Raw genomic sequence first — 27,570 nt, forward strand, 5'->3', positions numbered from 1 at the left:
TGTGCGCCCTTTGGAGTCCCCATCTGAATATTTCTGAGATCCGTATGAGCAAAAAAGTCTGTATAAAAGTATAAAATACAATGAAACACTTGAAGGTGAAACACTGTATTTGATCCCATGAGAGAGGCCTGACATGCATCAAAGTTTTTTATTTTTTTTCCAATTTTTAGGACCTTTTGGAACACATTCTCTGTGAGATGCATCACTCAATATTAATGAGAATTGGACTTGGGCACAATGCATGGAAAAGTACACTGAAGGTTCAGTTGTGATTTCAAGTAAGTGATTGGGCAATGCATTGCATATTTGTTACCATATGAAGAGTAAGAACATGCAAACACCTGAGAGAAATATTTTTGTATCAGAAATTTCAAAAATACTTAGAACTTCACCAGTTCAGTGGATCCTAGCTCTGACCCAAAGACTGCTTAGAGATAAATAGCTTTGGACTGAACCAACATCTCCTACCCATCCTGTCCAGTACACCTCTCAGAGATTTTAAGTCTTCAGGATCCAGTTTCTATTTTGACATGGATTATTTTACCAGAAACTAGCAATTATAATAGTAATTATGAAAACAGAGTTTCATTAGGCAGTCTTATTGTTTAGATATCTGCACAAAGCTCCTTCTGAAACAAATAAGACTAGACCAATGTTGCATTCCTCTACTCCTCCCACCTCTCTTCTATTATTTAAATATTGTTAGGAATGAGTGATGATCTCTTACCTCCATGCTGGTTTTGAATGCTCTGTTCACCTTTGCTTTGATGGTGATAATTTGTCCAACCCTGTTAAGAATAATAACATCTTATGGTATGTAATCATGCAGCTTAATAAGGGTTTGAACCTGCCTCACTAGGTATTCCTGACAGTAGTGATGAAAATCTCTTTAATCAGTCCATGTCTTCCATACTGTACTGAAAATGCACTGAAAAAGTTTTAGCACTGTTATTCACCTGTCAGACCTTCATGCATGCTCAGTAACAATTATAGTCACTCAGAAAACTGCATAAGCTTACTACTAGCATTCCTTCTCCTTGGTGATGTCAGTATGATGTCAGGTGTGCTCCAGGCCCCAGATGCCTCAACAAATTTTGGCACACCTTGCTGTGAGTTACACCAAACCACTGAGTACAGCTAACTGCAAAACCACACAAGATATCACATATGTGCATTCTCTAGCATACAGATACATGCACACGAGGAAATAATCCCAGGACAAAAAGTGCTCTTTGACATCTTTGAAGAATGGGGACAGAGTTTACTTTCCAAGTTTCGGCTAAGGACAGGGCTGCAGCATGTTCCTTCTGTCTTAACAGCACACCTCTGAACCACTCTTCTTTCTCATTTACCTACATAGAATACCTGCACAGAATTACATCTTTTTACGTACATAGAATCAAATTTAAATGAGAAAACACTTTCACTTTCCTTCTGGAATTTCTAAACTACCTGTTACGTGCTGATACCAAGAGTAACCCTTGTTTTCAAGCCCCTAATATCCTAATGCAAGGCAATGCTGAAAGGTCGGAAAGAAAGAAGTTTCCCCTAAAGTTGTTTTTTTGAGCAGAGCGGTAAAAGGACATGATGTGCATGGCGAGAACACTGGCCATGAGGACACTGACTTCAGGGAATTTAGACTGACTTAAAACTGATAAAGATCAGTCCCAGAACAGGCAAAGAGCAGCCAGCTACATCTGCAACTGCAAAATATAACTCAGACCACTTGAGTATCTATGAAACAGGCATTTACAGCAAAGGATTTGGAACAGCTATGACCTCAGTTTACAAAATAAAAAGGTTTTTTATCATTTATTTCTTAATTCAATTAATAGGGTTTTGATGTTTAAAGATAAGGCTTTTCTTAAATTGCTTCTCTCAATGCCAGAACTTCAAACGAATTGTTACCGAACACCAGAATGAGGAGTAGGAAATCTGTTCCTTTACAGTATCAGACAAGAACAACCAACTGCACAGAAACTTCCTCTTTCTTGTCCACATTCAAGAACACAAGTGGAAGCCTTTGAGTAGACAGGAGGGGAAAATGGTTAGAGGAAAGAATTAAGACCATTTGCAGATACACAGCCCTCATTAACTTTTGAATAATGTATTCAGAAGGAGTTTTCCAAAGAAAAAGCACAATCACTAATATAATTGCTCTAAACTACACAGGTAAGGGAACCACCAGCTCATTTCCAAAAAGGAAAGTTTGTTCAGAACAATAACACAATATTTATGTTCAAGCTGGGAAAAGAAGTTACTGTTACGGTCTCAGAAAAGGCTTTGGAAAGCTTAGAGGCAGAACTCAGTCAAGTACCTTGAAACACCTCTCAAGACTGTATCTGTCACAAAACTCCCAAGAGGAGTACAGTAACAGAGCAGCAGAGCCAATGACAAGTCCAGAGTGAAAAAAGGCAGAATAACTCATGTAATTATGTAATTAATTACATAAACCTAATGATTGAGCAAGACACATACTGATAGTGAGTGTGAGGTTTTCCTTAAAAGAGAGAGAGTTCAGAGCCTCTACGGATCTTGCAGAGGACGTCATGATCCCTGTCAAGAACATCATGATGCTGGATTGCCCATGAGCTCCCAGTGGGGTCTGCAGAGGTCTCTACCTTGGGCTTACTGGCAGAAAACGATTCTTCTGCACAAAGATTACTTCACCTTTGCCAGTGACACCCCCCTGGTGACCTCTCTTCCTTTGTGTGAGAACATTGCATAAGAGAGGTTGAAAGTCTGGGTCTGTCCACCTTTGAGGAAACTGCAGGGTGGGAACAACAGAGCAAAGTTGGACGTGTTCTTATTCAGCCTGGGACACCAGTCCTGCCATGAGGTGAGTTTGGACCTCAGAGAAATTAGGTTGCCTGACTGACCGACATCTCCCCTGGTGCCCCAAGCAGCCTGTGGAGCTGGACTTACATTTCATGGTAGAAAAGTGTCGTCCTCTGGGGTCCACAGCCATATCAGAAAATAAAGATGTCAGAACTGAGATGGTCAGGTAGTATGACAGGGAAATGCCTTTTCATATACTTTTCATATACTTTCAGCAGCTGTTTCAAAATGAATTGGTTTACATTCTATGACATAATCTGACTTTGGACAAACTGATTTATTTAAGACAAGAGAGCTGATCAGCTTGAGCATTTAAATAGATATCTAAAGGCAGAAGTCACAGAAAACCACACTTTCACTTGTAACTGGCAGGAAGCTTTTGAAATATATCAGAATGAGCTGAAAATTATTCACATATGGAGCACTAACAAAATTTAAATAAATGTGATTTAAAATCAGATGCTCTTACTACCACTGAACTGTTGTGTATTAAAAGACAAGGAAGAGGGATTTATTTGTTATTATGGCATAAAACTGAGTTTTGCAATATATAGATTTGTGGAAATCTCTGTTTCCATGTCAACTAAAAAGAAATATGCACAGAAGAGTTAATACTTTCAGAACATTTGGTAATTTTAGTTAGGTAAATGAAACCTTGCAGTAAGTAACTTACAAAACATCTTTGTAATTTACTGGAGTGACATACAAGAGCTCTCTTATTTATGCAAGATTTTGGTATAATAAAGAAGGTCTGGCAAAATTTTAGAAATTGCACAGTAAGCTACAAACAGGATGTTAGGGATGACCTGAGGCTGAAAAATAATTACTGAAACAACTTCACAGTTACTAGGCTTGTACCCTAAACTCCTGTTAAAAATGAAACATTGGTACCACAAGTAGAAAGAGAACTAGAAACATATTTGGAAACAAATTTGGAAGGAAAAGTATTTTCACTGTATTGGAGAAGCTCTGTTCTGCTCTCAGAAACAAGAGAGAAAATTGCTCTGAAGCTAGTGAAGTCTGAAATATCATGCCTGAAAGAAAAACATTACCCTGACTTCATTTGTAGGGCTCTTTGATTTCACAGACAGTATTTTTTCCTAAGGACAAAATTAAAAATGCAGAACAATTACAGTCAGGACAAACACTTTAAAACTAATGTTGTAAAACAGACCAAGAAGTTCTCTTGAGTTCTAGATACAGTATGACCATGTCAGCTTCTTTGTTACTGGTTCTAGTTCTCATCCTAGTGGCCACTACTCTAAAATTCTGCTGTTCAGAAGTGTGAGTGGATGCTTATGTTACACTTGCACACCACAACTGACATCAGCTGTACAGCTGGCAGCCAGTGACGCTTGGTTCACAGTCACGATAACTGCATGTGCATTGGTCTATGTAGCCAGGTCCATCCCATCTAAGGACTCATTAATTTCCAGATTGCAAGGTGTAAAAACACACAAAAACTACAAAGTACTGGCTTTAAGTTTCTGTAAAGATATTGTTTAGGAATAAATGTGCTATTTCCTCTTCCAGTGTCTTTTTCCCTTGGAAAATCATGAAAAACTGTTAAAAGAAAAATTAACTCCTGTATTATCTTGTGGACTCACTCAACATTCAGTGATCACGAATGCACAACATTTGTTACATCCACCCATTTTTTTAAAGAGCTGAAAGAGGTGGTAACAAACTAATAGAGCACTATCAACAATTAAAATATCATACAATAACTGTTATAGGTATGCATTCCTTATTTAATAGAGATAAGTAATGGCCTGCAGCACTCACTTTAACTAGAACCAGAGATCTCTGGGCCACTAGTTTCTCACCTGGCATCTAGGTTGCCAAGTCAAAGTAACTACAGTTTATTTCTGACCTGTGAAAATGATTCGTTTGCTAGGTGCGTCAGGCTATCAGAGGTAGAAAAGAGCAATTCTGAGACTTAACTCTGTGACATGGTGGAGCTCATTGCCCTGCTATCTCAGATTTTATAATGCCTCTGTTTATCTCTACCAAATAAGGAACTATAGAATGAAAACATTTGACTGTTGTTAGCTGGTTTTGTACCTGGCAGCCTCTTCAAACTGTATGTCATCCATAGACGCTGTCACGCAAGACACGCCAGCATGTTTCTCAGCTTCAAAAGAGACACATAGACACACAATTACCACACTGCATTTGCAGCAAGCTATTCACCTATCTACTTGTGCATGAGAGAGATGAAACACAATAGATTCCACTTGTTCCTTCAACCACTCCAATGCAAATCTGCAGTGGACCCCTTAGAAAAAAAGGTGACTAAGGTTAAAGTTAATATTTACCATGAAATAAGGCTAACATCAGGAGATGAGATTAGATTATGATCATGATTCTGCTCAGTTTGAAAACTCTACCTAATGTCTTTCTCTAAAATTGAACATTTTGCTAAGAGGGTTACAAGCATGTTGCAGGACAAAAAGAGTCACAAATCTTTAACAAGAAATCTCAGCAATCTCCCTCAAGAGAGGATGTTGTGAATATTGGCTATGTTAAACCAGTGTGAAATTTTTATGTACATACTAAGAGAGAGGAGAAAGACCTACTGGCTTATTAACATGCTCACAGCAGTGGAAAGCAGGTGAGTACATGTCTTCAGTGCAGTACCAAAACTGCAGGAATTCAACAAAAAAAACCCCAAGATTTAAAAATTCAAATCAAACTATTTACTTTTTGTAAGATATTTGTTACCAAAATTTTAACTGTGGTCTTCATCTCCCTAGGATGTATTTGGTTATGAAAAATTATGCACCCTATTTGTAGTAATTATGAAGGTTAATCTGGAAAAGGTGAACAGCTTCTTCATTGTTAATTTTAATAGCCCAATAGTTATCTTTTCACAGCAACTTATTGTGATTTATTATTTATTTGACCATAGCACCTAGAGTCAGAGACTGAATCTCCACCACACTAGGAGCTGTACAAACACAGGGAACTACTGTTCCGAAAAGTTTCCTGAGAGACAGAAGCAAAAGAGTGGACTAGCAGGAAACCTAGAAAATAGCACTGCCCAACAGGTGGGAGTTCTCACACCCAAGTAACCCAGTATTTTCAGTGAGCATCACAAGAAAAAGCTTGGAGAATGTGAGAGAGGATGATGCACAAGTTGTATCAGTACCTAAACCACAGAATAATTTTGTTTGGAAAAGACCTTTAAGATCATCACGTCTAACTGTTAACCTGTCACTGCCAAGTCCATCTCTAAACCACGCCTCTAAGAACCTTGTCTAAATGGCTTTTAAAGGCCTCCAGAGATGGTGACTCCACCACTGCCCTGCGCAGCCTGTTCCAGTGCCTGACAACCCTTTCCAGGAAGAAATTTTTCTAATATCCAACCTAAACCTTCCCTGGCACAACTTGAGGCCATTTCCCCTCGTCCTATCACTTGCTACTTGGGAGAAGAGCCCAACACCCTCCATGCTATAACCTCCTTTCAGGTAGTTGCAGACAGCGATAAGGTCTCCCTTCAGCCTCCTTTTCTCCAGGCTGAACAGGTCCCTCAGCCGCTCCTCATCAGACCTGTGCTCCAGGCCCCTCACCAGCTTCATTGCCCTTCTCTGAGCTTGCTCCAGCACCTCAAGGTCACCAGCATCAAGTACAGTGGCACAATCACTTCTCTAGTCCTGCTGGCCACACCATTCCTGATACAAGCCAGGATGTTGTTGGCCTTTTTGACCACCTGGGCACACTGCTGGCTCATGTTCAGCTGCCGTCCATCAACACCCCCAGATCCCTCTCTGCCAGGCAGCTTTCCAGCCACTCTTCCCCGAGCCTGTAGCGCTGCCTGGGGTTGTTGTGACCCAAGTGCAGGATCCGGCACTTGGCCTTGTTAAACCTCACACAACTGGCCTCAGCCCAATGATGCAGCTGGTCCAGATCCCTCTGTATGGCCTTCCTACCCTCCAGCAGATCAACACTCCCACCCAATTTGGTGTCATCTGCAAACTTACTAAGGGTGCACTCAATCCTTTTGTTCAGATCATTGATAAAGAGATTAAACAGAACTGGCCCCAATACTGAGCCCTGGGGAACACCACTCGTGACTGGCTGCCAACTGGATTTGTCTCCATTCACCACAACTCTTTGGGCCCAGCCCTCCAGCCAGTTCTTTACCCATCAAAGAGTCCACCCATCTAGGCCATGAGCTGCCAGCTTCTCCAGAATGCTGTGGGATACGGTGTCAAAGGCCTTACTGATGTCTAAGTACACAACATCCACAGCCTTTCCCTCATCCACTAAGTAGGTCACCTTGTCATAGAAGGAGACGAGGTTGGTCAAACAGGACCTGCCTTTCATAAAGGTTTTGAAAATATGAGGGTAAAACACATGAAGGCACTTATCAGAAAGACAGCAAACTGTGATGAAAGGGAAGAGGTCACTAATGACCACAAAGCTGGATTCTCCACTGTGACAGGTAATAGAAGATGGCGATAGTCATAAATAGCCTCAAAAGTGAGCAAGCAGCCAGTCAGGATCATACCTAAAGCAGTAGGACATGAAACAAGGAAGGTGCAAAGCCCAGGCACTTGCAACTGTACCAGCTGGCACTAATGCGGGTGAAGATGGCAAAGCTACACAAATCCCCGCCTGGCATGTTGAGTTTGCTGTGACACAAAAAGCAAAGTGAGGAAAGATGCTAAAAATCCTTTTTGTGTGATGGGATTAGCCCTGTGGCGCAAATGACCGACGGCTGCTGCCCTAAGCCTAACCAAGTAAATTATAAAAGCAATTATGAAAGGTGGATTGAAAATGCACTCCAGTGGCAGGTTTGCAGCCAATGAAGATCATCACAGCTTAAGCAAAGTCCAAGGAGCAAGGGCGAACCCTTGTAGCAGCACTTAGAGCAGGAACGTGAGTTCAGGGGTTGCTGAGATCAGTTCAGAGTCTCTCCACAAAAAGCACAGTTAAGAGGTATTAATAAATCACTGAAGGGCTAAAATCAAATTACTCCTTTGTACTAGAATAAATCTCAAGGGAAAAAAAAAAAAAAACAAAAAGTTTGATCATGTTGGGAAGTTGCCACATGCTAGGTAGTTTTTGGGTTATTGTGTGGGACAAGTTCTCCAGGAACACAACTCTTTCTATATAGGCAGAGCAGGTTACATAAAGCTGCACGGAGTGCGGCACACACCTACGCAGCGAGGGCACTGCGGTCGGCGTGGAGACGCCATCCAGACACGTGTTCCCCAAATACACCCGCTGTTCTCCGCAGGGCTCATTATGGACTGCTAATGTATGCAGCTGTACTTGGAAACGGAGTTCACCGACAGCAGAGACGGCAGAGCCTCGCGTTTTCTGAGCGCTTTAGAGGCGGCTTTAGCTCCCAGGAGTTAGCTGAGGACATGTTAAGTTTTCAAAGCTGAGTTACACCATACGCAGAGCGCTCTAAACACTGGTTGGGTTTGTGGTTTGGGGGTTTGTTTCCACCCATGCGCCAATACTCTTGTATCAGTACTTTCCTCTCTTCTAGTATTTATTTTATTCCATCCCTTTTTTCCCTCCACTGCTCCCTTTTTTAATTCTCCTCACCTTCACCACCTCCATCACCCCCTCTTTGCTCTTCCCGCACACCTGGCGCTTCTCTCCAGCCCCACAAACTTTTTTTGCTGCCTTGATGCCTGTTGCTAATCTGAACCCCCAAATCTCACACACACCCCCTCCGGATGAAACCTTTCCTCAAGCCTCCCCCAGCCCCCCAGGGGCAACATCTCGCCTCCTCCTCGCCTGTCACCGGCAAACACCGGTGCAGGTTTTCAGGAAAGGAGACGCTGTCCCCACACAGGCGCATTTCTGAGGGGCAGTGGCGCGGGGGCGGCCCCCGAGGGGGCAAATGGCAGCGGGGGCGCCTCTCCGCACCGCCCTGAGGCGACGCTCCCCGGCCCGCCGCCCCCCTCGGCCCCTCGGCGCCCGCCGGCCGCCCGGGCCGCTGCCGCCCCCGCTACCTGCGAGGCAGGCGGTGGCGTCCATCCACTTGAGGAGCTGCCCGGCGCTCAGCTCCCCGCGGTGGTCGGCGTGTGCCGGGAACACGGTCTGGCACATGCAGACACGGCCGCCCGCCGCCCCGCGCCGCTCCATGGCCCCGCGGCTGGCGGGGCGGCGGCGGCCGGGGCTCCCCGGGCACGGAGGAGCAGCGCTGGCTCAGCCCGGCCCGGGCTCCCCGCTGCTTAGCGGGCTGGGGCGGGCTGAGGAGGAATCGCCTCCTCTGGCGGGGGCCGGGCCGGGAGGCGGGAAGGAGCCGCCGGGCTGAGAAGGGGCTGCCGGGGCACTGTGCCCTTGCGGCCAGGAAGGCCAGTGGTACCTGGGGTGTGTTAGAAGCGGGGTGGTTAGCAGGGCGAGAGAGGTTCTCCTGCCCCTCTACTCTGCCCTGGTGAGACCGCATCTGGAATATTGTGTCCAGTTCTGGGCCGCTCAGTTCAAGGACAGGGAACTGCTGGAGAGAGTCCAGCGCAGGGCAACGAAGATGATGAAGGGAGTGGAGCATCTCCCGTGTGAGGAAAGGCTGAGGGAGCTGGGGCTCTTTAGCTTGGAGAAGAGGAGACTGAGGGGTGACCTCATTCATGTTTATAAATATGTAAAGGGTGAGTGTCACGAGGATGGAGCCAGGCTCTTCTCAGTGACAACCAATGATAGGACAAGGGGTAATGGGTTCAAACTGGAACACAGGAGGTTTCATTTAAATTTGAGAAGAAACTTCTTCTCAGTGAGGGTGACAGACACTGGAACGGGCTGCCCAGGGAGGTTGTGGAGTCTCCTTCTCTGGAGACATTCAAGCCCGCCTGGACACCTTCCTGTGTAACCTCATCTGGGTGTTCCTGCTCCGGCGGGGGGATTGGACTGGACGATCTCTCGAGGTCTCTTCCAATCCCTGACATTCTGTGGTTCTGTGAGGGCAGCAGCGGGGCTGTGGCAGCTTTGAAAACCCGGCTGCCCCTCTCCATCCCCCGCCACTCCTGCCCCGGGATCCCCGAGGCCGCCTCACAGCCCGGCCTCAGCCACCACCATGGCGGGTTTGGGCATGTGCATCGCCACTGGAATATTAATAATTCGCCTCAGGTTTGTTTTTTTTTTTTCCAAAGTCTTACTCGTTCATGTTGCCACCGCCTTGACAGCCATGGAAGACACATTCCCACCTCCAGAGCCTGGTGAGCCCGGCAGGGAGGTGCGGCAGCTCGGTGACCTGCTGTCCCAGCCGGGACGGACGTTTTGACACCCACCTCGGCAGCCATGGCCCCAGTCACATTTCACACCTCACAGAGGGCTCCTTTTCTTACCTCCTCCTCCTCACACGGCTGGCAAAGGTGCTGCAGGATAATGCTGCTCTTGAAAACTGTGAAGATTTCACTGTTGCTGAGGGAGAGTAAAGCAGCCACTTTTGAATCAGTCAGGAAGGTCAGCGTTTGACTGTTGCCATGGATAGAGCATTATTACTATTGCAGGGTCAGCCAGGTCCTGCTCTCAAGGCAGGAAAGACACTGAGGTGCTGGAGTGAGTTCAGAGAATTAAGCTGGTGAGGGGCCTGGAGCACAAGTCTGATGGGGAGCGGCTGAGGGACCTGGGGCTGTTCATCCTGGAGAAAAGGAGGCTGAGGGCAGACCTGATTGCTGTCTGCGACTGCCTGAAAGGAGGGTGTTGGTCTCTTCTCCCAAGTAGCAAGTGATAGGACATGAGGAAATGGCCTCAAGTTGCACCAGAGGAGGTTTAGATTGGATATTAGGAAAAATTTCTTCCTGGAAAGGGTTGTCAGGCATTGAAACAGGCTGCGCAGGGCAGTGGTGGAGTCACCATCTCTGGAGGGATTTAAAAAACATATAGATGAAGTTTTTAGGGACATGGTTTAATGCCAGACCTACATCAATGGTTGAGCTTGACCTTGAGGGTCTCTTCTGACCAAAGTGATACTATGATTCTATGGAGCAGCCATATTGCTTTGATGTAGCAGAAAGTGTAACCTGTAGATGGTTTTTAAGGAAAGACTGCAAAGCTTATATTTGATCATGGTATTTCCATCCTCCCACCCCGGCATCACAAATAGCATGCTTTTCAATAGAGCAGCAAGATATTTTGTTTTCTGTAGCCTTTCAGCCTTTCCTCTTTATCATCTAGCTACAACTTGTTCCTCACTATACCAATGATAGGCTTCCCATGTTTAGTAGAAACATACAGAAATTAATTTATACCATGAATGCTCATTCATTTAAACATTGCTAAAGATCCACCTATAACCTGTAAGAGCAGGGAAACTTTGAATTTTAACCAACCTGCCTCACAGAGATATCTTCTCAGTGCACAGGGATTTTCTTTCCATGTGGTCTGTTACTATCATTGCACTACGGCAAGATCTCTGTTTCTTTGTCACGTACTCTTTCTCCAAGCAACAGGATGGCAGAACCATCACACTAGTTACGTTCCAGAGGATACTGTCTCTGAAAATCAGCATGCTGTGCTATTCCCTAGATTTCTTTCTATTCTATAGCTTCAGAAAAATGTTTGTACTCATTTGTGTTTCCTTCTTTGACTGACTTCTGTGAAGGAAAGAGACTCTCTTGGAAGCAGCAATGGCATCCCTCAGTCTTGCTACCTGAATAGGGTTTGTAAGCAGTATGCGCCCAGTATTTTCTCCTTCCTTATCTGCTCCATGCAGATAACAAAAACTCTAGTTATCAACTTCTCACAGCATGGATCCTGGATCTCGGAAGAATCTTTAAACAGAACCAAATATGTATGTAAACCAAATATCTATGTTAAAAAAAAAAAGTTCTGCCTGCCTAGGCCAGTAATTTCTAAATTTGTCTTCAGGTTTACCTTGTCACACTTACTGACCAGGCTTTCTCTAAAGTAATGCTTATTTGTTGTTCTTTCACAGGTAGTTTTCACCTTCATTTAACATAGTCCCAGTGACCAGGTGTTTAGACCATAGTATCTCTCTTTTCTGCCATGAGATTAGGAGCTACAAAGCTGTCAGTATCACAGAGAGGTGGAAGTCAAATCTAGATCTGCTCCCATCTAAAGGTTTCTGAAATATGTGGAGGAGAATGTGCCTGGAGTGAGTGGCCAGCAGACCTCTCTTGGGCTGTGTGGAGGAGTTCTGGAGACACAGAAAAGGCAACTTCTCTTGTTTCTGCTGGGGTAAGGGAAAGCTGGTATTTGGAAAACACACCTCAGAGCTGTGCATACCTCTTAGGCTGAGAGGAAATGGCCTCAGGTTGCACCAGGTGGGGTTAGATTGAGTATTAGGAAAAATTTCTTCCTGGAAAGGGTTGTCAGGCATTGGAACAGGCTGCCCAGGGAAGTGGTGGAGTCTCTATCTCTGGAGGTGTTTGAAAGACACATGAATGAGGTTCTCATGGTTTAGTGCCAGTGTTAGGTCAATGGTTGGACTTGATTATCTTGAGGGTCTCTTCCAACTAAAATGATTCTGTGATTCTATGGTTTCTAAAGGAAGGATGTCATTCGAAACATGCCCACTGGAAGTAGGAGCTGCCCTTCCAGAAGAGGAGAGGCCGCCCAGGATCCACATCAGCGATGCACATGGCTTCCACTGCTGTGGACACCTGGCAGACACACCTGGGGAGCAGGTTAAGGGACCTCGCAGCCTAAAACACTCTTCTCCCAAACAAGCCTCTGTTTTCCTGAGCTGCACTTCTCCTCCCCTCCAGCTCCTCTTCTTTGACCCAGTCTGCTGATGTGACAGGCTCTAATTCCTGTCTTCCAGTTGGCTTCACTGACTCCACTCCCTTATACTCTTTTAGCTTCTTAGATGGCCTCCACTGGAGTAACTGAGTATTTTACAGCCTTCGGTATATTCCTCAGAAAATACCCGCAAGGTCAGTATTGTTCTCATTTCACAGCTGAAAAATTAAGAGAAATTAGTTACTAGTTCACAGAGGCAATCTGTCCTTTTCAGGGGTTTCCTCACTGCAAAGTACCTTTTGTGGCACAGTGTCCTGCACCAGGAGCTCTGGCATCACCACCAGATGAAGGCAGGTGGACCAGCACTACATGGCTAAGGTATCTCTGGGAAGCATCTTTGCGATCCATCAGGTTTCTCTTTATTGATACCAACTGTGATGAGAGGAACAAATGGCCAAAGGCAGATGAAGGACACCTTCCATCCAAACCCATGCATGACTTGGTCACCAGCTTCAGTGAAATTGTTCTTTTGAAGTGAGAACTGATGGTGAATTAGTGAGCTCAACTTTATAAGTTTGGTTAACCAACTAAGAAATTGACTTCCCTTCAGAACAGCTGCTTGCTAATGCACTTTTAAAGTTTTTGTCAAAAAACGATTTGCACTTAATGGCTTGAGTCTTCTTGTGCTGAACTCATATAGTAAGACAACAACAACAGGTGCAGTACTGTATTAAATACATTAAAAAGAAAAAACAAAATGGATATTAGGTTATCATCTCTTAATAACATGCATTTGTAATTTAAGCAAGGTAACTTAAAAAGTTTTGTGCGGCACAATAGCTGCTCACAAGTGCTGTGAAGAATAAGACACAGCGCAATGCCTGTAGAAGAATTGTGCCAGAAGAGGTAAGGCAGCCTATTAATAAAAGATTAGTTAAGTATTAGCTGTGAATACATCTTCTGTAAAGTAAACCCATTAGAGTGAGCAAGAAGTACTATTCAATCACACAGCACACAAACAGCTAGCACCCACTCAGCTGATAACGTAACTGCTGCAGACATGCATCTCACCCACGTTAGAATTTATTCTGAGAAATGGTATAGACCAAGGGCGTAGCAAAGGAAGTCTGATTAAGAACCAAAATTGCACAGAAGCCTGTAACCTAGAATTATTTTTCGGGTTACTGCCAAAATTCTTTCTATATTTAAACAGATGTATGCATGACTGGAGAGCTTTGGTGTTCCTTGGAAAATAACAGACTAATGTGATAATCGTGACATCACTAACACGTTCACAAATCTCTTCTTACCAATGGAGTCAGCAGCTGCAGGACACGCCTCCAGAATGGCTCTTTTTGGTAATATTTTAAATACAGATGTCAGTTACTGCAGTAAATCAACTCCAATGTGTAGCTGTGCATTTGTAGAATATATACTTCTATATTATTGAAACCAATGTATTATTGCCTGAAGTTATAAATGCTTTAGAGATTCATATGTTTTTTTCATAACCCTAGATATTAATGGAATTTTTTTTTTTGACACAGCTTTTGAAAATACAAGTACTTCTTGTAAAATGAAACTTTATTCTAAAATGTATCCAAAATTGCAAGACACAAGCACCATTAAACAGATAAATAGACATATATTTATGTACAGAGAGCATCAAAACACAAAACAATTGTTAATATATTCTTATACCATTTTAATGAGTATCCATCAATAAAACTTTACAATTTAAAGAAGACTTCTTGGTTGCAAAACAGTTGTAAAATCATATGTATAAATTATGTTTACTACAATTCCAATAACAGAGGCAAAGTAAAATACAAAAATAATAATCAATACTGCAAATTCAAATACAAAACCCAAATAAATGCTGCACAGGTACATATGTACACTGGATGAATTCATGCAGCTAGGCAGTGCAACAAAGTAACTGCTTAGTTTAACTCATCACAAAATGGAACCACCATGTCGGCAAACAGAAGAAAATATATTTGTGTAATAAATCATAGTGCATTTTGAAGTTAGACTTTATAAAATGATTGTTGAGTGATATACTTCTAAAATCCCCTATGTGATCTGAGAGTCCCCAACTCCCGCAAAATAAAATACAAATGAGAAAAGCTAAAAAACCCACTGTAGTAGAGAGTCTGATGTACTGGTACCATCTTGCTTTTTTTTTTTTTTGTAATTCTTGGTATCAGACTTGTTTGCAAGTGTCCATGTCCACAGGGACACGCGTTACTCCTTGCTACCAAAAGTAAATCTTTCATGCTCCAATGCTATCCCCATAAACTGAATCTCACGCGATGCTTAGGCTGCACTGGTTTTATTAAAGAGACACAGCTGAGCCTTGAAAAAAACAACTCTTGAATCCCTATGAAGTAAAAAGAGAGAGTAGAACGGAGGATAGATACCTCGATATTCCTGAAGCTCCTATCCCTAATTGCTTTAACTACATAAACACAGAATAACGTAAGAGGCTTTTATGGCTTGGATGAAATTTCTGCTAATTTTCCGGGCAAGCGCAAAGCCCACGTTTCTCCCCAGGGCTTGCCTTTCACAGTGCAGAAGGCTACAGACCGTTTTGGTTGGTGAAAGGAAGCCTCAGGTAACGATATAGAAAAATACTTCCGTGGTGAAAATATACTAAAGGAACAAAATCAAAACTCTCGAAAAGCTGTGATTTCTTGCGTAGCTGCGATACTAAAACATGGCTGTTCACCCTTCCGTTCTGCGTTGGTTGGTGTATCATGAACACATAGATAAAACTGAGGCTAGAACCCCACTGAACATTACTGGTTAAGTGTCAAAATTAGATGAGACACAATTACATGTTCTAACACTTTTTTTCTTAAAATCTTAAGTGATAAGCACGCTCAGTGTTTTCACTAGGAAGTTACTGCTAAAATGCTACATTTCTTTGCTGAGAAGACATTAATTTACAGCAGCCTGTAAACTACTGAAGAGTTGCGCCCTGCATCCTTTGTGCTTCCAAAACCCCCTTTCAAGCCACCGCTAACTTTCAGGTTAATGGGAGTTTCAAGCAAGAAAGAGATGCAGAAAAACACCTGTATTGGGTAAACAATGTAGCAATTTATACAGCAGCATTTCTAAATTTTCAACATGCAAGCACGTGTAGGGAGAAGCTAAGAGACGGCATGCACTGCAGTGATATGTCATTGTGCTTGTCTGGTGAGAATACTACAGCATTTTCACCCAGGAAAACATAAATGTTAGCCCCAGAAGACCCAAACAGCCTGTAATAGTGAAGCCATCAGCTACTATGTAGTAAAGGAACACCCCAAAAGAGGGAAGAAGTTTGTCTGCTTGTAGCTTGTAGATACTGAAGCTGAAGAGAATTACAAAGGCACAATACAAGCCTATATTTCTTGTAAATTATATATATTCATATATTTTTGCTCATACCACTTCAAGATACTGAATGGTAGAATAATAACTGAAGATACAAGTGTTAACTGAAAGAGAAGAACTAAATGATTGCTGGAGAAGATAGCTGATTACTTGCTACATTTCCACCCTTCCCGGGTGGTGAACTTGTCCACCTCTCCTCTACTGGCTGACAATACCCATCAAGATACTCAAAAACACGGTGATCCACCCAGAAAACGGGAAGAGTGTCAGACGACAGACAGAACACCTTTATGCATTGGAAAAGTTGTCAGGAAGTGGCTGCCCACAGCAATCTCTCCCACTGGAACTGTTTTACCTCTGGCCCAGAATTCACTGATAACCCAGAAGCAGCAACTGGAAATTCATACCCATTTTCATGCAGAGATGAGGCTAAGATAATTCATGAAGATAACATTTTAAGTTCAGCACTCAAAAATACTGAACAGCAGAGCAGGGATTGTACTAATGTATCATTAAAAAACAATTCTCAATTTTTATATTCGTAGCTACACAAGATGCGTATCATGTTCAATACCCAATGACTCGCAACTCAGAAAATAAAGCAAATGTATCAATACCACTCCTGTTAAACTCACAAAAAATCACACCTACTTTTGTGTGATGAAGTTACATGGCAACTTTGGAGGCAGCTGCTGTCTCAAGCCCGGCTGTGACAACGTGGACACTTCATGAAGGTGAAAAGGTGCAAGTTACAACATTCATCTTTTTTTAAACTTCCAACTGTTCCCTGCCTTGCAACAAGAATTGGTACAACTGTTGTTGTGATTTTGTACCAGCAGGTAATGAAGAAATATACCAAGTTGAACTAGAATAAAGAAGGTGTATAGTGCAAGCCTGAGGGCTTTACTCATCCACAGTAATGCTCTCTGCAAAGATCTGGTCTATCTGAAATTGGACACTTTCCTCACCTCCAAACCAGCATGTGAAATATACATTTTCTGGAAGTTTACAAAAAAAACCCCTCCACAAACTGCCACTACATCTATTCTCACAAACCTAAATTAGGAATTCCTAGATTTACTCCTTGAAGCTCTCAGGAAAGGAATTTTCAGCTATCCCTACAAAGCATGGACATTCACGTCTTGGTTACAACCTCATAGCTGAATTTAAAAGCATTACATGCTATTGCTGCTGTTGATTCATTGACGCAATTGTTTCTTTGCGTGTTGCCTTCAATGAATAGATCTGTGCAAGCAAAGAGTGACGGAGCCCACTAACAAATAAAGGTGAGGATTTCTAGGCAGGTGTAAACCCTCCAGAATCATTCAAACGAGATAACTGAAGTTACACTTGTTTATGAAAGTAAAGATGGAGAAAATAGCAAACTGGGGCAGAAATCTCATGTTTGAGATTGAAGGATTCAGAAACTCATCTGGAAGCTACACAGATGCAGGTTCTTAGGAGCTGCACTATTCCTGCCCGTACCAGGCTCAAATAAACACGCTTTTGTGTACAGGGATGTGAAGTATCTCTTCTGTCCCTCCTCCGACTTACAGAAGAGATCTAGGCTGGTAATTTTTCAGGCAGCTAAAGTCAGGGCAGGATGAATCAGGCCACAGCATGGAGCAGAAAGAAGTCAGATGTGGTACAATATTACCATTACAAAACATTCTGTAAGAGCCTTGTCCCAGGCTCCAACCCAGATACGCTTTGTGGTTAGTGACCCACACAACCCATGTCTTTGCAGCTCCCCAGTCCTGCAAGGAACTTTCAAAAGGCAGAACAGTGAGGCTTGATTTTGTGACCTCGTTTCCCTTGTTTGCTCCTTACATGAGGCAGCATCTCTCTGAACAACTACACTGGCTGCCAGAGGCACTCGCTGAGGGGAGGCTCTCGACACACAAAGCACAGAGGGTTGTATTCTGGTGTAACAGAGCCAACACCACCCAGCCCTTCAGCACTTCAACAGCCGTGTATTTCAAAAAGGATTTTGAAAGGATGGAAGCCTTCAGGGGCAGGTCTGTTTTCTGACACCGTCCAAGGGCTTCAAATAAAGATGCATCCGTGGCACAACTCCTTCCAAGGGCTGCAACTGGGATAGTTATGACCCCTGAAGCACCCTAAACCATCGGGAAAGGTATGACTGTCAGGGAGCGTGTTGGATCTCTCATCAACAGAGACCTTCTGACACCATCCCAGAGGCTGCTTTTAGAAGTTACACCCAAGGTGTGGAAAAGTTTTCAGTAAAGTGATTTCCCATCCTAACACAACGTGTACACACATCCACATATTTACGATGCTGCAGGAATTTTGCACTGCCGTGCTTTTGAACTTTTTCAGTGTGGTATGGATGGGCTCTTGCTTTAGCCATCGATAATGAAGATGACGAACACACTGAGGAGAAATACAGCTTTTCTGAAATACACCAGCTTCATGAGAACCTCATTAATATCAGTATTAATGCTTAAGGTCAGAGGCAGTATCAAGTTTTGCATGTACTTTCTACATTAATAATTATATTGACAAATTTAATTCTTGCTGGTTTGGAAAATTACTGAGGTTTTCTTTGCTTAAAAAGTCTGGAGTTTGAACATTACATTTATGATGTTCAAAGTCATTCTTTGTCTAAAATACACCTGCCTAATTGTTAAAATGTGACCTGCAAATACTTGAGATTATGAGTTTGGGATTGCCCTGTTGTTCTCTCTAAAGGGCTGAAGTAATCTGTAGAAACATTTTTATTGATCTTAGAAATAAAGGCAATTTATCTATAGAGTGGCTTGGACGTGTGAGTAAGATTTACTGCAAGTACACAAAGTCTTATGTGAAAGGGTGAAGGTGCAAAGCCACTAACAAAGACTACCTTTATTCAAAAGATTAACCTAGTCATTGAAACTATCAATCAAAACAAACAAACAAGCAAATAAAACACAGAACTTTAAATAATACAAGTAAGAATCCCCTTCAACTTTCCCAGCTTTTTCAGTTCTCCCATCATTGTCTTTCACTCTAGACAGGACTGGAATTTCTGATGTCAGACACCAGCAAAGAACACTTACACATTTTCAGGTCTTTGTTGCATATAATAAAATACTAATAAAAAGATTCCAGAGTCCAAGAATTCAGATTATTTTTCTATCTTTCCCTCCTGTTCCCTGCACAGAGTCTGATCTCTCAGGCTTGCAGGCACAACTGGGTTGAATTCTCTTACATTTAGTATTCCTGTAAATGGCTTATATACCTCACATTTTAAATAAATTCTGAAACCACTAAGCGTGCTTAACAAAGCTTTAACTATATGTGAACAGCAAGTTTTGACGACAGAGCAAGTACTGTTGTAGTATATAATACACATGGCTGTACAATCAAAAGCCACCTCTTGCTTCAAAACAGGAAATTACAGTACTAAGCAATGGTGACAAGGTTTCTTACACAAAATGAACAGGAATTTACAGAATATGCATGGATCACCGAGATTATAATGCCAGCAGTAGACTACACAGCGTATCTTGTGCAATGTGAACAAAGTTGACGATAGTTTACCAATGCTTTAATTAATTCACATAAATATGCTAACGCACCAGCTATCAAATCTTCGTCTTCTCCCCACCAGAAACAAGTGTTTGCCAGATGCGTGTACAGCTATCCGTAATAAAACTGATTTTTTTTTGTTGTTTTAGGCAAACATGCACTAAATAGATGCACTGCAACATTTTTGCAAGGGGATACTTGCCACAAAAAAAGCCCTCAAAACTGGTCTCTAAGCATATACAGTATTTTGAGTCACACTTCTCAAATAGCCACTAAAAGGCTAAAAAAGTTCATTGTGTGGATACTTTTTGTCCTGGAAAAAAAAAATTTACTTTATTGTCAACCAACAGACAGCTCCATCTTCCACTTTATTTATGCCACTCTTCCAAGTCTGTATTTCAGCCTTAGTTTAGGAACTTTTATTCTCTTCCTTAACCATTAATGTAAATGTAAATCAAACCCAAACTAGGAGTTAATTGGAAAAACAAGAATAGACCTGGGAACAGCCTACACCTGCTTTGGAATATCATGTTTTTAAACGGCAATTCATCAAATGCCGCTTTTCTTTTCCACTAAACTGTTGGGCGTGCTCTGTGCTCCTGTCAGAGACAGACTTCCACTTTTGCTGGAGGGGCACCTGCGCTTTGCTCACCTGTAACAGAAGGTGTGGCTCGTGGATACGACCATTCCTGGTCCATAACCTGCCCGGATCGAGACACCCCCACGTCCCTGCTGGGGATCACAGACTCCGCAGGATGCACCTCTCCATTAAAAAGAGAGCAGCTGACAAATCCGAGATACCAGTTCTGCTGCTAACAAGCTTGTTGTCAGTAACATACTCTTCAAACTCTCTTAGTAAATTATACCTTTAGTAAATTTCCACTTCAATTAAATATGCTTTATTTGGATTTTATTTTCCTCCAATCTGCACGGCAAATATAATCTTTTGTTTCAAGCCATTTGATGTCATTGTTAGAAACTACCTTGTCTAATGCGTGAGTCTGAGATGCTAACTTTCCTAATCTTGAACAGTACGAGCTCTCAGGATATTGCACTAACATTCCTTGTTATGCTCAGCGTCTCTAATGAAATAACCTCTTTGTAGTAGGGCTCTAGGTGCTGATGTGAACAACTTTTTGTATGTTTATTGGGCGAATTGTTGTTATTTTTGTGCAAAGATTTGGAATGGTACATTTAATGGGAAAATCCAAATGAGAGAGAAGGAAACATGAATATTAAACCACAGAAATAAAGACTACAAGTATCTAGTTCATCCAGTTGATAACTTGGCTCCTCAAGGATCGGAGCAGTTGTTCCATAGCAATAAATCTTCATATCAAAAGCGATTACTGATGATTTCACTATATAGGGACAAACATAGGTTTGGTCATGGTTATTCTTATAATTCCCCCCTAATCTGAGGAACTGTATATATCTCTGTAAAAGACCAAACTTCTAAAGTGTATGGTCTATTTCCTAGTACACCCAGGGTACTGAGAAAATGCATCCCCTTTCAAAATCCCCATGTTTTGTGCTGATTCTCTACGAAAACTGGTGCTAAACTTCCAGGTATTTCTCTTAGCAAAATTAACCTTCTTGTCTTGGCATTGTAAAATCTGAGGGGACCCCCAGACCCAACTGCAAGAAGAATTGCGCAAGTTTTCAAGAGAACAGCGAGGTAGTGTACAAATACCTTGTTTCTGAGCGCACAGCTGCGCACAGCTGGTGGATAAATTATCTGGTCCTTAATTACCAGACCCTGTGAACAAGCCTCCTTGACCACTCACTCGGTTACTCCTCCGAGAGATACAACCACAGAACCCTGCACAGCTCAGGGGCACCCTAAATCATCCACGAGATAAAGTGAAAAATACAGTGAATTAGGCTCTTACAAAGCCATACATATCGGATGTGAGGCAACACACTTTTGGGGATGTGGAAGGAGCTTTCAACATAAAGTCCAGCTTGTATTATTCAGAGCAATTAGTAAATCTCGTTTTGATCTGATTTCCCCAAAACCACATATTTCAGCAAATATTTATGATGCTGAATGCAAATAAATAAACTAAAAAAGGCAATTTGTTTTCTCAATTTCTTCTGCACATTGCAATTAAATAGTGGCTAGAAAGTGACCATTTCAGATTATAACTGAAAATTGCATTTTTATTAAACGTGAAAACAGGTACCCAAGAAAACCTTTATACATTTTTATGGCAAGTTTTCCCATTACATGAGAGGCTTTCTTACACATTTTAAGCTTAAATGAAGAACAGTGACCAAACAGAAGTTTGGACTAAAATTGCAAAGCTGTTAGCTATGTTGAGGGAAACTATGGCTGCACAATTGAAAACAACATGGAATGACAAGTTCACAAAAATAGCTCATGTAGTAGTGAACAATGATCTAGTAAGAAACAGAAGAAAGCCAAATCTGTTGTGCATATCAGTACTATTGGTATATAAACATCCTCCTGCATTCATAAAATGTTTAAAATAATGCCTGTTTAGGGAAGACTTAATTTGAACTTCCAGACTGTTCACACTGAAGCATGGTTTTAGCATATTAGCAATCCTCCTTTCCCAAAGGATACTACTTGTATTCTTAAATCTGTCTAAAATTAACTATGTGCAGGCTTCATTTCAAACGAATGTGAATGTGTTTGCAGGATCAGAATTTAAATGTTCCAAGTAGATCCATTTATTTTCTCTAAAGCTGTTACTGTAATTTGTTTCTAAGATAAGAGCACTGACAAATACTTTGCATGCTTGCACTCAAAGCACTATTTTAGATAAGGACTTTTTTCTTTTTTTTTTTTTTCCAGGTTGAAACATCATTTTGGTAATTTCAACAGACCCTTTGTATTTTGCTCTAATTACTCATTTTATATAGCTGCTAAATAATGTCACACCTCAGATAAATTATATATTTTACCCAGATTGTGGTGAAATCCTACCAAAAATGACCTTATGTGAGTGGTTTCATCAAATTTTAAACAGGACAACTGGCATGAGCAGCAGCTTTTAGAACTGAACAAATAACGTCTGGAAAGTTGGGAAAGCTGCACACACTAAAGTTTAAATCTAACTCATTTATCTCTGAGTGTACCGAATTTTTGTAGATGTTTCGTATCATTAAATCCTGAACTAGATTTCTAGTGTGATCAGTTTGAAGAGAAATGAGCTGTTTCTGTCGAAAGAGAGTTTTTTTGTTTTTTATTTGGAAGATGTGCTTTGTCAGGATTCCCATCCTTAGGGCCCAACCAAACCCAAGCGTGTTTGGGAGAGAAGCCATGGTTACATCATCACTCACAGCAAATTAAAGAAAAATAAATTCACCTCTATTGCTTCCCTCCACTCCTCTTTTTTTTTTTTTCCCCAAGTATCTTTAACCTCTATTTTACATTCTCCAAATGCAAATGTGTCAGGTCAAATCTTGAAGAATCCAGTCTGTATTTAGCAACCATAACAACAACAAAGAATCAGATATGACTAGGAACAGGAGATAACACTTAAAAGCAATTAACTGATCTCAGAAATAGAAATCAGTGGAACATTTATCTGCCTAAAATTCATTTTGTCTGGTAAAAGGAAAAAAATAATAAAATGTTCAACACTGATTATTTTAACAGCTGGTCCCTCATTAAATTACTCATCTAACTCTGATTCATCTTTACATGCAGTATTTCATTTGCTAGCCACAGAAGATGGGAAAATCCAAATGATTTTTAGCCACTTCTAGAAATTGTCCTTGTGACGCATGACTTGCTATCCATAAAGAAGCAGGATTCAATCCACTTCCTCCTAATTTGAATAATTTAAAATTAATAATTAGCCTCCGGATTTCTTGTTTTGTATTCCAACTGCAAGGGAAAGCAACAGCTGCACGTCTTGGGACATGGGGCATTTAATCTTCTATTAGGAAAATAATGCAACCCATGCATGCAAATATCCAGGTATTGTTCTAAAGCACATGTCAGGCTCCATGCTTTACTTGTGATTCAGGCAGCTTCTTCCTTGCCCCCAAAACCCATTCAGGACTTAGACAAGGAGATAATTCTGGATAACATGGAGATTAGATCTAGGTATGAATACTCCTCTGCAAGGGTTTACGCAGCAGGTAAAATACTTGTTTGTTTCACAGTGAAATTCACAAGTGAACCCAAATTTCAGCTGACTTCTACAAGGCCAGAATATTTGCTGGAGTTCTCCCAGCATGAGAGATCCATCACTCCCTATTTCTGCTACTCTAAGAATTCATCACTTCTGTTTTTAAAAAAGCCTTACTTGAACCTTGCCTGAAAGATGCATTTACAGAATCACGATCTATTTATTTCTATATTTAAGAGAGAAATCTATCTAAAAACTCAGTGTGGAAAAACTATCCTGCACCACTTAAAATTCCTCCGAGAGCTGGACAAGTTCTGACATTATCAATAAAGCTGTTGTATAAGGATAGATATAAACAGCAGCTACATTACACACTGATATCTAGTGCTTTAGAAACAGAAATGGGAGCAAAAAGTCAGTGCTTGGAAATAGTCTGTCTTCTAGATGTGATGAAAATCCTACGAGGATGTATCAGCAAAAGAACAAACAAACAAACAAACAAACAAGCAAAAAGCTCTGTGCATATTAAAAAAAACCCAAAACAAAACAAAACAAACACAACCTCAAAGGGATGCTTATATTTCTAAAGTTGAGTGTTTAGCATGTAAGATTGTTTGCTAATGCTTCAGCTGCAGAACCTATGTATAGTTATTATCTCCTGATCTTACCAATGCATGTGTAAGTAACTTTACTCATGTATGTAAGCACAGAGATGTAAGCATTCCCGACAGAAAACAAGACAATTAGGTTTCTTTGTATCTGATTAAAATTCCAGCAATAAGATGTGTGCTGAGTATTCAAGCAGATCTGCCAAATCTAAGATTTTGCAAGCGTGCGTATCATTTATTTCACCAGTCTGTGGGGCGACGTAGGTGTGAGAAGTGCAGGACATACCGATTAACTTGGAGTGTCAGGGCACAGAATGAGGCCATGAGAAGCAGGGCCTGATCCTGCTGCTTTTGAAGCCGGAAAACATATTTACTCAGATTAATGCTGCAGAATTGGTGCAACCATGTCTAATGTGATGTACATGTTTTGGAAAAAAAAAGGAAAGGGGAAACAAAGATACGCTAGCAGTAGAAAAGTTTGATAGAAGGGAGTTCGAAAGGACTACAGAAGAAAAATTATGTGCCTGAAAGGTCTTGTATATTTATTAGAATAATGTATTTTGGTACTGATAGTTAGTATGTGTTGACAGTTTAAGGGATTTCTTTGCACAGGTTTAATTTAGTGGTCAGACTTTCATCCTTAACAGGTGCCTATAAGCTAAAATCTTGCAGATAATCCCAAAATCAGAAAGGAAAAAATAATAATCAAGTCTCTGATTACTACTAAGCCCTGATCCTGTTTAATTTTGCCACAGCACGAAGCTTCAGTGACAGCAGGTACTCTGTCTTGTAAGAGAGCCCTCAGCAATGCCACCATGTCCAGCTGCCATGTGGTCAGTGGACACACTGGTGGCCTGCAGGACCCCAGCCTGGCATGGGACAGCACAGGGGTTCTCCTGGAAGCACACAGCAGACCCCAGATGTGCTCAAGGGTCTAAGATCTCACTCGAGGGCACGGTTACCTGGTGTGCACCTGGGCTTTGGCACTCGATGCATGGTCCAAACATCTCCATCTACCTTAGTCCAGTAGCAGTGGCATCATCTGACTGAAACCAGGCAGAGAAGAGCCCTGAAGTCCTTCTTAGAAGGCTACCAAGGATAATACAGATGCCAAATGCAGGTTGCAAGGTCACCTGGACTCTGCAGTGCTTGTGGGAGAAGCTGGTTGCACTGGGGACAAAGCCACTAGAACAGTGGTGTTAGTGACAACAGCCAAGGGTCTGAGGAAATTAGGTCCAATTTTGTGTTTTCATAACTTAGATCAATAGTAGGGGTTTCCAGCATCTTTTGAGACAGCAACAAAGTGTTTTCCAAAGATAAGCAAATGAATGTAACTTTCATCATCACTGGGAATAAAGTCCACAAAACTATATAATGACTATCTAGTTTATGTTTACAACTAATCAAAGCAGTTATTATTACAAAAAAAGTAATGCTAACAAAATCTTTGATATTTTAACATAATTTTAAGCCTCCAAGAGTTTCACCTTTGAATAGTCCTAACAAGAGTAAAAAGTGTTACATGGTTTTTATTTTCATCTATTGTATATATCTTCATATATATACAATAGATGTAAATAAAAATTAGGAGATTGCAGCATTATGTTCCTTACACATCCTGTTATGTGCAGCTACCACCACAGTAAGCCCATGACATCTGCTCCTTTATCATGAGTTCATGAAAAAGATCCCCTTGCAAGACTTCATGGACATACTACGTTATCTCAGAACTGCTCCTCCTATGTAAGTGGCTCCTTTATATGCAAACTCCGAGGAGGGAACTTTCCTTTTTGTCTGTGACATGAATTTTTGTTCAGCCACTTTGTGCCCATGTTGCTGATCATCAACGTTTTGACCACTACACAACTGAAAACTTTCCTTTTCTTGGGGGAGATGGAAGTCATTAGGAACTAAATGTACCATAATCTTGGTTTTAGAGCTTTGCCTAAGAGACACGGGACTGCTTCCAGAAGCATTTATTTTAAGACCATATGCCTTTTCTCCATTCTGCCCCCAGCTTTCATGTCTAATAGGCTGCCCTAATAAAATAGCCCAGACTTTCGTTCCTCTTCTGTTTATGGCAAAAGGCAAAGACCCCACCCAAGGCTAGTAGTCATAAAAAGTTTACTCCATCATTTTGGCTCAAAAAAATTACTGTTTACTGGAAAGTTTTGGGGGGTCACCCAAGCAGCAGGGTGACCTGATTTTCTGAATGGGCTTGAGAAATACTGTTTATAATTAGGACCGTGGATTGTTACGATTCAGTTGAGAATCTCTGAAAATGGGCAACATAACAGTAAATTGTTAGAAAAGGTTTTTGTGATAAGGACTTCGCTGTATTTCCACTAACTACCACCTCTACGGATGATCATGCTAAATAGAAAACTCATTCCCAAGGGCCAAAGAGGCCCTGACACTCTATTGCTAGATTCTATAGCAATTGGAGCTCACTTACAGTAACCTTATAGTACTCTATATAAACTGAGAAGCTTGTATCAAATTCAGGCTTCCATTTAAAATAGATATTGCAGATTTTAGGCTTCAATTAAAGAAGAAAAATAACCTTCAGTGCTTCTTTTTTTAAAGGCGAAGTATAAAAAAAATTAAATCACCAAACTAGGTGAAAATTATTAAATTTCTCCAAAAAATTAAGATGAGCTTTCTTCTATTTCTTGAGACAGTACAGTTTGTGATTCACAGGGTAACTGGTATCAAACACAAGTTAATGAAAGCTCTTATAAGCAATTTTATTCCTATCTATAATGGCAGACATTTACAAAATCAGGAGAATTTATCATTTGAGTTCACCTTAAAAAATAACTTATAAAGCAGTGATATATGCAACATAAAACAGTTGAGGAGGGGAGAGGGAAAGCAAATTTTAACAATTAAAATGTAAACATAAAAAAAGAAAAAGATGGAATAAACGTCCCTACTTCTCATTTCTACTTAAGATGTCATGTGATAATATTTTACAATGTCCTGTGGGTCTATATATGTATGTGTGTATTTCTATATCACACACACATACACATACGTTAACCCACACATGTACATACACAGATAATTGTTTGCAGTTTCATCTTGGCAGTTCTGTTACGCCACTCTTTACAGTTGCCTCAATCATGTTTGGGACCCACTGTCTTGACAAAACAGGGGAGAGAGTAGAAAAAAAAAAAATGGTGGGTCTGATTGTGTCTGAAATCCTTTTGTTAAACTTTGCACTGGGATGAACAATTTTCTTCTGCGGTAGCTCTCTGAAGAGGGCAAACTCACTGTGGTCTTCATGGCGAGACTTGTTAACAGATCACACACTCATTGTCATGCTAGGGGAGTACTGAAAAAAGAGGAATCCACATTTTAACAACCATTTTTTCCCCCCAGGTAACTAAAACCACTTCTGGACCACAGCAATGAGTTCAAATGTCAACATGCTCTTCAAA

General features: G+C 41.3%; 2 protein-coding genes across 4 annotated transcripts in view; both read right to left on the reverse strand.

The window, feature by feature from the left end:
* ACOT12 (acyl-CoA thioesterase 12) overlaps nucleotides 1-8,946 on the reverse strand; it is a 36,666-nt gene extending 27,720 nt beyond the window's left edge. The window contains exons 1-3 of the mRNA XM_065656968.1: nucleotides 8,814-8,946; nucleotides 4,903-4,972; nucleotides 728-788 (exon numbers count right to left, since the gene is read on the reverse strand). Coding sequence (XP_065513040.1) covers nucleotides 728-788; nucleotides 4,903-4,972; nucleotides 8,814-8,946 — 264 coding nt within the window. The remainder of the gene's footprint in view (nucleotides 1-727; nucleotides 789-4,902; nucleotides 4,973-8,813) is intronic.
* Nucleotides 8,947-14,187: 5,241 nt separating this feature from the next.
* SSBP2 (single stranded DNA binding protein 2) overlaps nucleotides 14,188-27,570 on the reverse strand; it is a 193,800-nt gene continuing 180,417 nt past the window's right edge. For all 3 annotated transcript variants that reach the window (XM_065657718.1, XM_065657719.1, XM_065657716.1), the window contains one exon: nucleotides 14,188-27,464. In XM_065657718.1, coding sequence (XP_065513790.1) covers nucleotides 27,435-27,464 — 30 coding nt within the window. In that variant the 3' untranslated portion in view covers nucleotides 14,188-27,434. The remainder of the gene's footprint in view (nucleotides 27,465-27,570) is intronic.

Source organism: Caloenas nicobarica, chromosome Z (genome assembly GCF_036013445.1).
Source record: "Caloenas nicobarica isolate bCalNic1 chromosome Z, bCalNic1.hap1, whole genome shotgun sequence".
NCBI lineage: Eukaryota > Metazoa > Chordata > Aves > Columbiformes > Columbidae > Caloenas > Caloenas nicobarica.